The sequence below is a fragment of the Hylaeus volcanicus genome, chromosome 8, assembly GCF_026283585.1.
Source record: "Hylaeus volcanicus isolate JK05 chromosome 8, UHH_iyHylVolc1.0_haploid, whole genome shotgun sequence".
NCBI classification, from domain to species: Eukaryota; Metazoa; Arthropoda; class Insecta; order Hymenoptera; family Colletidae; genus Hylaeus; species Hylaeus volcanicus.
Window position 1 is genome coordinate 1618027 of NC_071983.1, and position 15960 is coordinate 1633986.

At 45.0% G+C, this 15960-nt stretch overlaps 1 protein-coding gene across 2 annotated transcripts in view; it reads right to left on the bottom strand.

The window, feature by feature from the left end:
- The window catches only part of LOC128881516 (zinc finger protein 395), a 97401-nt gene that overhangs the window by 56144 nt on the left and 25297 nt on the right, over positions 1–15960 (bottom strand). For both annotated transcript variants that reach the window (XR_008458096.1, XM_054132635.1), the window contains exon 2: positions 5141–5301. Coding sequence is in view for 1 of the 2 variants with exons in the window: in XM_054132635.1 (XP_053988610.1) it covers positions 5141–5301 (161 nt within the window). In the remaining variant the exon portion in view is untranslated. The remainder of the gene's footprint in view (positions 1–5140; positions 5302–15960) is intronic.

Consider the following 15960-nt stretch of genomic DNA (forward strand, 5'->3'; position numbering starts at 1 on the left):
CTCAATCCACCAAATTGCTTTGATTCAGAGCGATGACTGTATGTTCTGGGTGCTGCGTTTAGGAATGGTACGTCTTGTATAAACCCGTGAAACTTTGAGACCTTGTGTATTATTTTCTGTGTATTGTTAAATTTTGGTCTTGTTTTTTATCTAATTCAACCCTCTACGAGTCATATCATGATGGAGATTAACGCACATTGATGTTAACAGGCAGTTTATTAGATCCACGCTGATCGATGGAGCATCTGGACGCATTTATTTCCCATTAACATAGTATCGACCTCCTATCTTATCTGCCAGGAGGCATCGAGAACTTCGTTAGAACGCGACTAACGACCGTGCGCTAAAATGAAGTGCAAACAGACCTATCCAGGACCAATATAACCGAAATATTTCCACGAGTTCGAGTGACGTAGCATAACAGAGCCTTGCAAGACACCGTTTCGCCAGGTTCTATGGCGTTACGCAAGCGAACGCTACCGAGCAATCTTTTCCAACGTCCAATTACGCAAACTGTAGCAAAACAATGCTCGCAGCCGCTGATATAATCGGTCAGCCCTCGCGCAGGGGAACCGCAGGGCCACCCAACGCGAGTTCGTCGAGATCGACGTTCATTGGAGTCAATTAACGCGTTAAAGGGCGACGAACAAATGGGGAAGGGAGCCTCGCCGCCAGATCGAAACAGGACAACGTCGTCCTGGGGATGGGTGTTCCAGGGGTTGCTAGGTGCCCGGAAAGGAGATACAGCTCGCATACACAGAACGTGGTAGTGCACCTGACCCATATAACGCCGCGGTATTGATCGACCTAATTCCGCAAAGCCGGCCGCCTCCTCGCCCGCAGAGATTGCTGGCCGAAATTACGTAAGCTAACCTACTGACTCACTGCACCCGTTGCCGCAGCAGAAACTTTCATGTTGTTACGACCCGTGTTTCGAGTTGTTACTCCGACGACACGCTTTTCGTGCTCCGAGAAGAAAGTCAAGTTCGATGCGTCTTCCCCAGCTTCGCGTGGACGCAAACTTGGATTAATTCCGAGTTTCGAGACAAAGGAGTCTTACGTGCGTGAATGTACTCTTCTATGTAGATGTTGGGCCTCCTCGAGCGTCAAATGTATTTGGAATTTTTAATTGACTCGACCCGTACACTTGGATAAATAATTAGACTTTTTGCTGATGCGATGATACTGTGTAGAAATTTCTTCTGTTAAAGTCTCGACCTGATGAACGTTATAATGTATTTCAGCGAAAAATGACTCGATTCCGAAATGTAAAGTCACGTAGGAAACAAGCTCGAATTAATAAGATTCGTATGAAAATAAATTCGTGTGGTACACTCCGACTTACAAATTGTTGGACAGTTTTGTGAGTAGCCGTGTACATTTTATCGTCACGAAAGCGTTATGTGCACAGAATTACAATTACAATGGGACCTTAGAAGATTAGAATCACTGACTCATCCGTCCTTTGGTTTCCTTTTTGGTCGAGTGGGCTCCTTTGATTCGTTCGGCCTTTCACACGCAACGGTGCACGCGAGAAGGCTACGCGAGTACCTGCACGTGAGTTCCTGTAAATCGGGTCCCCGTAAATATTGCTCACACCTATTCCTTCGAATGATCAAGAGCTGTCATTCTCTCGGCGAAGCTTATAAAAATTATAATAGCATCGCGATCGCTCAGCGTTTTCGTGGTGGATCCTCGTTTTCTCGCCTCTCGCGTTGATGGCATTCTAGTTATACGCGTTTTATTCCTATATTTAGTCGTTGGTATTCTTGTTCTATTTTATTTTTATATTTATTCAGGTGTACTCTACTTGTATCTATTTTTACATTTACTCAGGGTCACTTCGGTTTCGTTTTATTTTTATTGGCACTCTGCGCGATATAATTAAAATATATAAAATTATACATAAAAACGTTTAATAATAGTAATAGCAACGATTCTTCGTTTTTCTAAAGAAGGACTAAATGAATTTCATAGAACCTCGTCAGAGGAGGATTCATTTCGATCGGACCTGTAGTACCGTCATAAAAAATTGATTACACCACGAAGCTTAATGAATTCTCGGGTATCGATGGAACAATGCGCGGAAAAGCAATTATCAGTTCCTAGTAAAGCGACTAATTACGTTCCGTAATCTGAGTAGTTGGAGCACCATAAGCGAAGTCTGAAAGTTGGCAAAACTGGAACACCCACGGCAAAGTTCCTTAGTCGGCAAGAAAAAAGCCAGGGGGTGATCTACGACGGAAAGTTGGCCGTCTACCAGAAGTCTGCGCTTTTTCTTTTTATCAACGATGTAAATTCAGATATAGGTACCTGGTACAGGGCTCTCCAGTCATCGTGCTAAATTTCAAAATACGATCGATCGATTGTTTGCTCCGTGGTAGTTGCCTTTTAAGGAAGATCCAGGGTATTATAGATCAGAATTTTATCTGTCGTTCTAGTCTCCACTGTACTACACGCGTTACTGAGATCTTGAAACGATCTTCACCTATAGGCTCTTGAAAATAGTTTGCCTCTTTACTGGCCACCTGTTCGTAGATAGCTGTCTTCTTGCAGGTCCTCAACCTTCAACGGAAGGGCAATCTTCGACTTCCCCCCGGCATCCGGCCAGGAAGAAGCAGCCACGAAAGCAGCCTGCAGTGGAAGGATCGAGGATCCCGGTGATAAATTTCACGCGATATCCTTGGCCGCGGCGCAAGGTCTCGTTAAACGGTAACCGGTGCCGCATATGCTTTCGTCATCGATACCATCCAGATTCGAAAGGTACTCGATTTCTCTTCTTGTGACCTTTCCTTTCACGTGGGGCAGGTCGTGCCTGGGCCAGGTGCAGCCTCGACCGAAAACACCATGACGCTCGGCCGTCTACCTGCGTAACGCTCCCGTCCCTCCTCGGTCGGTGGACGTTTACCAGGGGATCCCCACCCTGATCCCGAGGCAGTCGTCCTTTGTGAGAGGATCCTTGAGGCTCTGGTCGTGCACGACTTCGGTTCAGCGCGGTGGAAGGAAAAAGAAAGAAAGAGAAAGAAAAACGAAAAGTCGAGGAGGTCGTTGGCATCGGTGGTCGGTCATGAAACAGCCGTTCCACCCTTCTCGGGTGCCAAGGGAAACGATCCATGGGCGAAGAAGAGGCGTATATAGTTGGCTTGGGACACTTTAGAAGGAGACAGAGTTTGGAGCGGGGGAGTCTGGCCAAAAGATTGGAATCTCCACGCGCAGGTGGGTGGAAAACGTGAGTTTGAAGAGGTCCAAGTTAACGTTCGGTGGAACCTTCTTCCCATTCGAGCTGTCCCCCGTTGTCGCTTTTTTTGGCTCGTCGATGGGGGGCGAGAGAGCGCTGCGTTGGGGTGTCTGATTCCATTTTAGGAGAGACTTTCCGCCTGCAGCTGCCGCGATACGTCTCGTCATATTTTAACCCGCGCGGTGGGCGGAGGAAGTGTGCTTTTTGGCGACGAGCGCGGGAGCTGAGTGTATTTTTATATTGTGTCCGAGAGGTAGTTAACCCATTAATTACCGGTGTCCCAGTTAGAAGACATTCGGGGAAGTGTATTTTTTCCCCCAGCACGATTGAAATTTATTCGGATGACGTGTGTGCAGGAATTTTATGGCCCGAGGATCTGAATAAAGCTTAGGTAGTTTCCTTTGTTTGGGGAACGGCTTACCGCGCTACTCCGCGAATAAAGAAATGTAGGCAGCCACGGTTTATTCGATTCTTCGTGATAGAAATTAACGTTCTCAAAATATAAAAGCTATTCTTAATTTGAAGAAATGGGAGTGGAAGATTTGTTACTTTATACCGCACGGGGTACAATGGGTTCTGTATTAAAAAATACTTTTAAATAACTTTTTATCCAAGTCCATCGGAATTTTCATTTCTGGATTCGAATAACGCAGTCTCGAGCCCACGTTATTCTTCTTCGTTCGAGTCATGCGACTTGCCGAGGTTCACCTGCGTGCACGGGGATTTAAATGGCTCCACCGAGCCTCCAAAGGTCGAAGCACCGTACCTTCCACGATTTAGGGTCGATTCGGGCTACAACGGGGTCCCACGAAATTCTCCCCGGAGGCTCTCAATCGAGACAGTTGGATCGAATTCCACGACGTTTAACAAGGGTGAGAGAAAAAGCATGGGGAGTCTGCGTGAGGGCGAAGGACAGGTGTTCGGCGAGGGTGCATTCATGGTCTAACGATCGACAGCAACCGGACGCCTCTCAAACTCTCGATGCAACGTGTGGATGCTGCCTTTACAAACTGCAAGGGACACCGATTTTCTAGCCTTTGTACGATTAGAAATTGAAAAATAAACATCAGTCGGATTTTCACATATCCACTTTGAATCGAATTCTTTAACTTTAAATTGATGAAATCATGAATACGTAAATACCTGAAAAATAATTTACACGACGCTAAATCTATCACGGAAGGGGTCCAAGCGTAAAAAGAATTTTTCGAAGGGATGGCGAAATTGTGCACGGCTAGGATGGCGTATATCACTTTTACGAGATAGTTTTAGGAGGTCCTCGTGCACGCAGTGGAACCCACTGGTTGAATTTAAAACGAATTTATCGAACGTCGGCTCCTCTGATAGAATGCTCCGATTTCGTAACGCGATAATTATTGGAAAAATGGAACATTTTGACCGGACGGTAAAAATTGATGATCCAAGTGAGATGTTCTCTTCAAGAATACTCACGGCATTCGTCCAGCAACTCAACGCAGCTAGATGGTCTTCCGAACGTTTGTCGAGGGTGTAAGAATGGTAACTGCATGCAGGATTTGAGGGAACTTTTCGGGATGGATCGTCGAGGATGATATGATACCTACGACGATAGTTTAGGTATCGATATCTGAGGTCGAACTCGGTTAGAAAAAGGAAGCGAATAAAATGCAGTTTGCTGGTCCAAGAAAGATCGAAAATTTAGATCCTAGCTCTCTATAAAAAAATAATGAAAAATAAAGAATATCCTGTTTAAAATTCCTAAATGGCAAACTCTCTATTGTTTTGTAAAGCACATTGGAAAAGATACCATTGACTTTAAAATATTATGTAGAAATACGTAATCGTTACTTAACGATACGGACTGACGTAAAGTGCAATGCACGCGTGGAAAAAAGTGTTATACGAAGAAGTGAAGAGACTTACCCGATCACGTGTGGCACGTCGATGGAGTGGGAAGAGGCCCGTTTGCGGTCACCAGCCATATCGGCGAGCCTAGCGAAATCGGTATCCTGATCAGCCAGCCGAGCGCTCTTACGTGACTCGAGCAACCTGACCTCGTCTATACGTTTGGTCAAGCTCATCGTCTGCAACAGGATGAACGTATCCGTGTGAGATCGAATGTCACACCCCAAAAATTTCAGTTTCAGCTTCCATTATAAAGTTACCCATTCAGTGCAACCTTGTGCCGTTCAAAACTGATCTGGGTCTATTTGTTACGTTTTCTAAGGGGGGAGGCTTCGAGATTTTATTTTTTATTAAAAAAGTATTGACCGAAGCCTCTCTTGAAAAATCCTTTATTTGAGGTGATCTTGCGTCTAAGAAGTAAGAACGTTACGAGACAATCTTACGATTTGTTTGCACGAGTATTAGATTTATCCGAGTAAGTGGTTTTCTATTTATTTTCAGTGGCACGGTAATCGTCGATATTATACCGAACCTCGTTGTTATGTGTGGCATATAAAATATCTTGAACGAGAATAAAGTACAAAAAGTAACGATGAACTTAAAGAAGTTTGATTTACAGTCCTCGTTCCGCTATTCAAATATATGTCAAGAATATATAAATACTCGATCAGCCCATAAAGTATTCGAATATTACTACAGTAAATTATATCCTATCAAAATTGAAACAATCTGTAATAAATAGATCACTCGAATACAAATTACTTGATCCTTTCGTGCCAGAGGCGACGGTTGTACGATCTATTAAATGTCGCCGATAAATCGCTGCGCATCTTATTCTCATTTGTCACCCGTTACTTCGATAAAATGTTGCCCATCGCTTCCAACGGGTGAAAGCGCGAAATTTTGAAAGCCTCGAGAGATTCGCACTTTCCCTTGAATCGCGCCAACTTAATTGCGGTGTCAGTGATTACTTCCTCGTAATTACTCAGCCCGCGAATGGGATTCCTGAGCGAGGAACGTGCCCTAGGACACGCTGCCTTCGGATTGCGTCAGCATGGAGTGCATTTGGGATTCACTCGGGTGCGCCAGTAAGTAACTCGCTGTTTCGTACCAAATTCACACTATCATCAACGCGTTTCAAAACAATCGATTCAATAAATTCCCTTCATTTGCTCTCACTTCTTCCGTATTCGAAACTGGAAATATTTTCTTCGCGCTTCAAAATAAATTCCAAAAAGATTGCCACGAAAATGATCCGTTTCTCGAAAATATGTGTTGAACAATAACTTCATATCTTATCGAGACGTACAACGTTCGTTTAAACTATTTTTCGAAATCCGTTCGCCCAATCGAGTTATGTTTTTTCTAAACTTTAATCCCGACGATCCAGTCCCGCTCGCGCTCAGAGCAATGCCATAAACGGGATCGCGGGCAGGATGTCGTTTAAATAATTGCCCGGCATGATTCGATTCGAGCCGCGTATGGAAATAAAAAATAGACCGCGTTATTGGCAATAACGAGAACCCGCGAGAATTACGCTCGACTCGCGAATTCTTGCGTGGAGGCGCGGTTCGCAAACAAAGTGGGGAAAACGACCCGAACCTCTCGATACGTTGGTCCACTTTGAAATCTCAGGGTTTCGCTACACAGTTTCGTGGTGAACTGGAGCGTGCAGATTGCGAATTCTAATTGCTATGTTAAATGGTTGGGAAACGAGTTAATTGATTACCATTAAATATCGTAATAACAGGTGTCCGCGGGGCTACGGGCAAACCCTGCTCAACGGAAAACGAGATCTGTCGGAAAAATCGCGTGTTTCTTTTCTTCCAGGAAACGCGCGCGGTGAAAAACCAGCGATACTGTTACACGTGATGGATACTCGCCAATGATCGTTAGGGAAGCGCCCGATCTCTTTCCGATGGATCTCTCCTCGTGCGCGATTTACTTTGAAAACCTGGCATCTAGGAAGCGTGTTCGTCGCCTTTTTTGTCCAGGGAGTATTCAGCGCAGAAATCACGTGTTAACGGTTGAAGGATTGATGAAGGGATACGGCTCATGATCAAGAGCAGAACCACCATCACGGTAACGATGCTGTGGTGACGTACAAGGAGCATGGGAAGGTTCCTTGTTTGTTGATTTTTTCATTAAGTGACTGTCGACCGATGTTCGGACTTCAGACTTTCTTTCTTTTGAAATTGATGCAATTTATAAATTAGCTAGATATCCTATGGAATTAATGAGAATAGATGCGTATGATGTAAAATTAGAATTCTTTGGACTTCACATAGCGAGACAGCAAATCAGTTTCCACATAATCCCGCGATTAGCCAGCTCTTTTCCCGTTATCGAGTACAATTGTCGGTTTATCGGCGATTGAATCAGTCGAACGCTCATCAATCGAGGGCCAGACTGATAGCGAGCGAACGAGGCAATCCGACATTCGACTTCTCAATTAAAAAACACGCCTATCTGTCGAGCTCTTTGATTCAAGAATTCAAGAGCTTGAAACTAAGACTGGAAACTAATGTCTTACTCGGAAGCCTCCTATCGAATTGAATTTGATTCGTCATTCCCAATTTTTACCCAGATAATAATTTGGTCAATAAGCGAGCTCGTAGCGTGCGCTCGACGCGTGAAAACGATTGGAACCAAGAAGGAAAACTGTTTATCCGTGGCAACGTCGTCATTATATTCGCATTATCGTTCCCTCGACCGGTAATCTGCACGTGCAAGAGTGCATCCGGCGTGCCTAACACGGTGAAGCGTCATTCGAACTCGCGGAAAAAGCGCCGAGCCCTCTAGCATGCGAACCAGCACGAGTGCATGCACGAGAGATCGAATGCGTGTTCGCTCTGTCACCGGAGAGTTGGGTAAAATTAGAATCGGGATTAGGATTTTATTGTCAACGTTATTTTACGGCTACCGTGAGATATATTTTTTCCAAACAAGATAAAAAGGATATACCACGATAAACAAAAAAATCCAGAAGCCCTTTCTTGAATAACCCTTTGTTTCGAGTAATTATCTCAGTTTACTCAGCTTCGTATTTGTTGGATTTAAGGCATTTCGAAACGAGCTCCTCGCTATCATTCGCGATGAATTTCAAACAAGCCACGACGTAAATATGTACAGCGTCACGACGCGGATATTAATTTCCTGTACTCGTGTATGCTCGATATTTATTGTGTCATTAACCGGTTGATGCACCTATCGGTACGAAATCGAATTCCCTGGATCAAGGTTAATGCTATTAATTTATGTATTTATGTATTCCCGTGGCAAGAAACGCTACGTAACAAACAGCGAAAAAAAAAAAAGAAAGAAGCGAGGATCAAACGCGTTAACCCTCGATCTCGCTTATCCAGCGACGTCTTTCCGACTTACGTCATTGAATAACTCTACACGAACGTTTTCATGGAAAACGTTACCGAACAGGCTGGCTAGATTATTTCACGTTTTTTGCCGATGCACGGCAAACCTAACTTCCTCGCACGACACGAACAGACAGCGGGGTTATTTCTCTTTGCACGTGGCGTTTATCGTGTTGCCTCACAATTTTCTTGACGTTAACGTTTTCTCGCGAACGCCACCGATAGGGAGAGAGCGTTGCACAACGTTTTTTTGGGAACGACGGTGAATCGATTGGCTCTGGAAATACTTCGCTGCGAAATTGTAAACGTTGGAGGGGCACCGCGTCGAAATTTATTCGTTAATTGCGAGAATAAAGTTTTATTCGTCATTCAGGAACGATTGATTTATTCGAAATAGTTACGAATGAATCTTCTTCTCGATGAATGTTATCGATTTTATTTGCGTGCTTGGAAACTCGAATCTAATTATCAAAATAGTTCGAATGGTGCAGTTCCTGCACGGACTACTTATTAATACCATTACTATGTTCTACATTCAAAGAGGGTGTGAGTACTCATAAAAACCCTAAAATGATGAAACTTGGATGAATGGAGCGAGCGAGCCTACTTTCGCATAATTTTCCAAGGGAATTGTGTTTTCTTGGATAATTGGGGACGTTGCAAAAAAAAAAAAGAGAAAAAAGAAAAGAGAGAATAAAGGATCGTTAAGAGGAAGAAAATAAAAGTCCCGTGTTACGTTCGAAGTCTGCCCCGCAATTAGTGAACCAAGTCACCGTCGGATTCCACGGAGGAGTTACTACACCTCGTAACAAACCAACCACTTCCGGTGCGAGAGAAAGGCTTGTTAGGTAAAATAGCATATAATTCGTAAAAATGAGGGGAACAGAAAAAAATAACTGTGCAGTGGGTTCCAAAGACGTTAAGGAGACAACACGGAAATGCGATTGTCATTGCGATACCTGCACGCAAATACTGCTGACCTTTATGACAGTTATCGGATACAATTTGGCCACGGTGTGTGCTAGAAGATACGGAATCTCGTTCCTCCACTCTAGGAAGCACCGCAATTGGGCTAAAGCACGAAGAATTTCACATCCTCGCGGCAGTTTATCAATTTATCCGTTTAATCTCGACCGAAACGGAGTCACGCTCGTCTCTAGCTCGTAAAACGCTATTCCAATTTTCATTCCCTGGGTCCTTCACCCGGGGAATGTCGCCGACGATGGTGGGGGTAGGCGAAATGGGATCGGCTCTTATATAATTTTAATCCGCCGCTGAATGCCACCGCGAACGAGATAGGAATCACGCGTCACTGAATTCGACATGTAAATACACCCATCCCTCGATTTACGCGGTACTCTTTCTACGCGAGTTACTCCTTTCCTCATAAATCATCGCGATAGTTGTGTTCACTTTTTTGTATGCGGTTCTTTCTTCTTCCGTTATCATCTATGTTATCATCGTGCATCTATTTCTGTTATAATCTTTAGTATCGACCTCTTTCGCGAGCATTTTTGTGAATAGAACAATGCCGGCCCGATCGCCAGGTAGCATGAATCAATCCCGAACGCGTCTACCTCCGACAACGTACCGATACGCTCGATAATTCTACTACTCGAAATAAAACGCTTCGTGTGCAAACAACGGCATCTGCGCAAACAACCAGCTACACCGACGAGGTAGCCAAACGTTTCGCAACTCGAGCCGTCTATAACAATATCGTCGTGGTAATCACGCGACTTCCCATTCTGACGTTCGATTCGTCCCGTCGATTCGAGAACACGATTCCCGAATTTGTTTAAACGCGGCAATTAGAGGATCACCTAGCCAAATAATCTTATCGGGAGCACGTGGCGGCGCGAATTCAAACGGCCCGTAAAACTCGCGCCGTTTCGTGTAAGTTGCCCCTCGTTTGATTAGGTATTACCGCGTTTAAATATGCAGCACTTTATTTTCCTCCCAATGCCTGATGTTTCATTCATGTTAGCCGATTATTCGCGAAACGTGGCTGTCGTACTGTTTTTATCGCGTTGGTTAAAATCGAACGAAGCCAGATCGTTCTGTGCAGTACCCAGCAGTACGTTCGTACCGGCGAGAAAAGTAAATCTTTGGAAAATAATTGCAGAAGAAAAAATCGTGTCAGTAGGACAGGAAACGCGTGGTTCGGTGATCTAGCGAAACGCGTAACGGACGTGGTCTCGTTCGTGCGTCCGATTCAGATCATTTTCTTCGCGGTTGTCGCGGACGCACCGAGGAGACTCTCGATCGCCGGATGAAACTGGTGCATTCGTGGTTGCAAATTTTATTTTAGTTCATTGAATCGATAAATTATTATATTATATCCATTGGTTTCACATGGATAATTTTGGAGCTCCGATTCTGAATATTTATTTAATAAATAACGACTCGTACAAACTCGATTAAATCGAAGAGGTTGCATTGATCGTTCAGTTAATTTTTGAGCTACTATTTCGAGCTATCCTAATATTGGCGGCACAATGGCCGGCCAGTGTTACAGTAAAGCAATTCAGCGTTTCATTCTTGCGACAACTATAATACAAACGTACCGTGAAGGAGAGTAGGTAGCGTGAAATGAGCCATATGCCCTACAAGAGGCAAAACTCATCGTCATCGACGGCAGAAATCGGGCAATACGCCGATTTCGATTCCGCAATCGTAGAATGCGATTCGAAGACTCTGGCGAAGATGTTAAATCGGACAAAGTTAAAATCGAAAAGTTTACGAATGATTTTTTGACACTGTACACATAGACCGTGTGTAATTTTCCACCAAGAACTCGTGCAGAATTTGTTTACTTCTCCGTACGTCCAACAGTTCTCGCGGATACCATCGGAAGATCGACACTGAATCGCGGCTGAAAAATATTTGTTTACGTACAGCCGTCGAAACGAGGAGGGGGTAGGGCGCTAAGAGGTTATTCCTTGGTAGTACGACGAAGAACGAGGCCACATGCTATCGATAACAACAAAGGTGAACGAATACATTGCCTTCTCAGTTGCGCGTTTTTATTTTCCTGGGTGATTTTCTCGAAATTCCCCGGTTCGTGAGAGGCACGAGGCACACCAGAAACAGCGACCACCATTTCCCACAGCCATCCTCGATTCCGCGTTCTTGCGAAAGAGCATGGCTCGATAACAGTTGATCCCCCTCCACGTGGCGAGGAAGTTCACGCGGCGAGCAACGTGTGCTAAACCGCCAAGGCCGGCTGGTCTGATCAAACATGAGGAAGACTAGGCTACGCATAATGGGACTGATTGGTCGATCTACGATTAAAATTCAAACGATTCGTCGATATTAGATAGGGATCCATTCGTATCATTTGGAAGGGGATAGATTCTTGTGCAACGGTTAAGTTTTGACTACTTGGCTGTACGATATGGGAATTTTTGTTATGTTTGAGACTTTGGCGAGGCTGTCTTCATTTTTTGTTTCAGAGAATGGTGCACAGACGGTTCAATTTTATTTATATGTACAGATGTATAGATGTAGGTGAAAAGATGAGACCTAAGAGGAAGTAGGCCACTGTCTATATCGTCTGAAGGAACCACCACCTGAATTCTCCATCTCTCGGTCTTACCTCCTCGTTCCCACCACCGGTACCAATTGCCACCACTTCCAAAAATTCCTGTGTCTTGCCTCATGAATCATGAATGAACACGCACGCAAAGTTTCGAATCGATACCTCCGACAGTTTCCTAAAAAAAAAATCTGAAACACCAGCTTTTGGGCTCCGGACTCCTTTGGGAAATCCATAAGCATTATGGCTGCGGGGGGTTCCCTTTAGCACCGGAGATGAATTAAAAATGTCTACCGTTGGACGTAGGCGTCTGCGAGTTTTGCGAGCGCCCACGAGCCTCGCTATCGGAAGTCGATAAGACCCAGCCGAGTCTTTTTTTCCAGTTGAACTCTCCCACCTTCGCAGCGCGGCTTAAAGGCCACGAGGAGGAAGGAAGACCGTTCAAAGGTCACCAGTCTGCGCTCGCAGGGTCGCGAGTATGATTAAGGGCACAAGTGGAAACAGAAGCGGGACGGAGGCGGTTGGGGGAAGCCGGGAAAGCCATGTAGAAGGAAATCCGTGGAAAACGAGGGAGGAGGGGCAAGTCGAATGAGGAGGAAGTACGGTCGAGGTCGCCATGCTCACCAACCACGTGCGTTGCAGTCGGGCGCACTTTCACCGGCAGCTTTCAAATTTCTTCCCTCCGTTCAGGAATTTTCCCCTCGATCGACGTGTTACCTGCTTGTCCACGCGACCATAGATCCTACCCCATCGCCACTTCCTGTTTCGCTCGACCCTTTAGCTCGACCTTTGGAACATGGCGTGGTCCACACTGGTCGCATGAGGGTTTCTATTTGAGGCTTCGCAGCAAAGCATTTAAATGGTAAACCATTCGAATAGTAAAGCACTCGAATACCAAAACACTCAAATAGTAAAGCATCCGAATAATCACGCCCAACTGCTCCAATAACCAAGTGCGTCAACACTATACGAATTAATTTCCCCACTGCTTGAACCACGAGACTCTTCGAATGCCTACATAAAAATTCAACAAGTAGCCCTCCCCAATCGTGACTCCACCAGTGACTATCAGTCTCGGAAGTGTCGTCGACCTCGCTGTTCCCAAACACCAAGCTTGTGCGTCCAAAAGATCGTCTCCTACCGCGTACGTACGCGGACGCGTCGACCGGTTGTTGTGGGTTTGAAAACACGATTGCGTAACAATTGTTAGATAACGAAGCACGAAACTCGTGGCTCGTGACGTCGCGCGACCACGCGATTCGACGAAAGGAATTAATTGAAGATGGAATGGCCGTCGACGGAGGAGGAGCCGCGCGACGAGATTCTGGAATTTACGCTTCGATCGCGATCCATATTTATATAAATATTGGCTTGGATGCGGAAACGTGTTTATTTGTGACTACTCTACTCAGAGCGTTATTTCCGATAAAAATGAAAAGTAATAAATTTCATAAAACCGTAAACTTCGATCGTCCCACTAATTACAAACGATATTGCATACACTCGAATCACTTATTGAACTACCGAAGGTACAAATAAGTAACTCGTTAAAAGAGTTGATTGGTTTAAGAGCAGATTGCTAATTGCAAAGTTTCCAAGGTTATCTTCATTTTATCGAGGGGAAGTACACCCGTTTATGAATTCCAAGACGAATCCGACGAGCTGCACTTCTAATGAGGTATCGTAACGAACGGAGGCTTTAAATTTCCACGATGTTCAACGCAGAGCAGTGGTTCTCACGAACGTTACACTTTGAACTACTCTGGATGGACCTACGGAAGAGAATCTAACCAAAGACCTTCACGATGATCCTCTAATCGTTGTACCAAAATTTTGTCAACTGTTGCCAGCTGGTTTCCGCGACCTAATACAGCTAATGGAAGAGAAATCGCTCGTTTTTCTATATATCAGAAATCGGAGTAACGGTGCGACGATCGAAACGAAACGTCGAACGTTCGCCAGAGGAGCTATACTTTCGTTGAGCGACGACGATACAACGGGGGACAGCGTGCTCGCGGCGGTGGGAGGTTGCGAAACACCACCAACACCAGGTGAAAGTGCATTTGCTTCATTTCACAAGGTACTCTCGTATCGCGGACGCCGAATTGCTTGGCGAGGAGTTTCGCCGCTTCGGAGCGTGTTGCAACGCCAGAACCGTGTTTCGTTAGCCAACGAAATTTACTTGTGCAACGGAAATCCAATCGGACGAATTCGGAGCACTGTTCTCCGAAGCGAATTTGGATGAGTTAAGCGAGACTAAATTCTTTTTTAAAATATATACATATATATATATCTGGTCACAAAAATTCTTAAACCTATCATTATCCTTGAATCCATTGGAGTGTGAATAAGTAAACTCGACGTTCAGTTACTAATCTGAATATAAATTAAACTCCGACCGAACAATGTTTTCCTCCATTTCACTCATCATTCGAACAACGATCGATAACAGATGAAAGTATATTTTTCATTCGGTGCAAGTTTTTATTCGAAAGAATTCTCGCAGCGGCCCGAGAATACGCGCTGTCTAAATTTATACCATCTTCCGGAACAACGGTAGCATAACCTGTCCAGGTGCGAGCGATTCAATTAACACGGGAGAAAGAAAGCGCGACGACCGCCACGCGTGACGTGCATATCACTGCAGCGCGTAAAAGGCTGGTCCTCGAATGTTTCGAAATCCGCAAGGTTGCACGCGTCACACGCATACCGAGACCACGAAATTCGAGATCGATTTCGTTTTTCGTACCGGGCAGCTGCACGCGACGAACATGACAATTTCACGAATCATACCTGCCGGTTTAGGACTACTCTGGGAATCTAGCGGATGGAGGTTACAACCTCGAGTGGTTTCGAGGACGAGACGGGTCTAGGTATAACCTAGATCGGCATAAACAAATCGTGGAATATTTAAGCTAATGGCTGAGAGTGCTGTACAAAGTTGAACCAATGGTTCTCGAACTTTCTTCGAGGATTCAGCTTGTTCTCGCTCACCGATTCGAAGAATGCCCAGCGGACGATTCGCAGTCTGCTTAGCGCGAATCTCGTCGCCTCGAATATTTATTCCGCGGTACGTCAATGATCCCACGCGTTCGCGCCGCGTCATCAATGTATGTATTCCCGCGGCGCGTAGGCGACCTCGTGTTTTCCTTCGGCTGAGTTGGCCGCCGTGCGGTCTTTGGAAATAATTATCGGTCTAAACGATAAAAGCGACCGGCGCGAATTCGCGGGGGCAGCTACGCCCGCGTCATCGTTGTCTTCTGCAACAGCCGCGACTGTTGCTCATAATCGCGCATAGTTTGAACACCTGCGCGAACAACCGCACAATCGCGAAAGGTCAACTCGGAATTAGTGTACACCTGTTCTCTCCGCGGCCATATGCAGTGGAGGATACGTTAACGAACACGGGTGAGCCTCTTTCGTAATTGATTTCGCGGAGAAGGTGACAAAGGAGAGGATTTCGACGGTAGGGTTGTATTGTTTCGGGGTGGGTCACTTTTATGGAAAAGAAACTGATGGAAGGTACTTTAAGGTAGATTTAAAGGACGTTAACCGAATTGTTTTGACGGCAATGGAGATTCTTTCACGTGTGAACTTTGAGATGTAATATTCTGAATTTTTCCGGAATCAATTAACATTCCGTTGAAATTACGTAATTTTATTTAGTCTACCCAACTCGATAGGAAGGCGATACTACTATACTTTCTCCTGGTTAGGTCCTCTTCAGGAATATAAAATAATTACTCTGAGCGAGGTATTTAATCGCCACGGTCACCTGATTTAAATACCGTAACGAATAATGCCAACTAACATTCCGCTGGAAACTATTCCAAAGTTGCATAGATCTATTCCAAGAAAGATAGAAACCGTATTAATCCTCGAATGGTTGCTGCATTCCCCACCCTTTTTTGTTTCAGCTATTTCTGAGA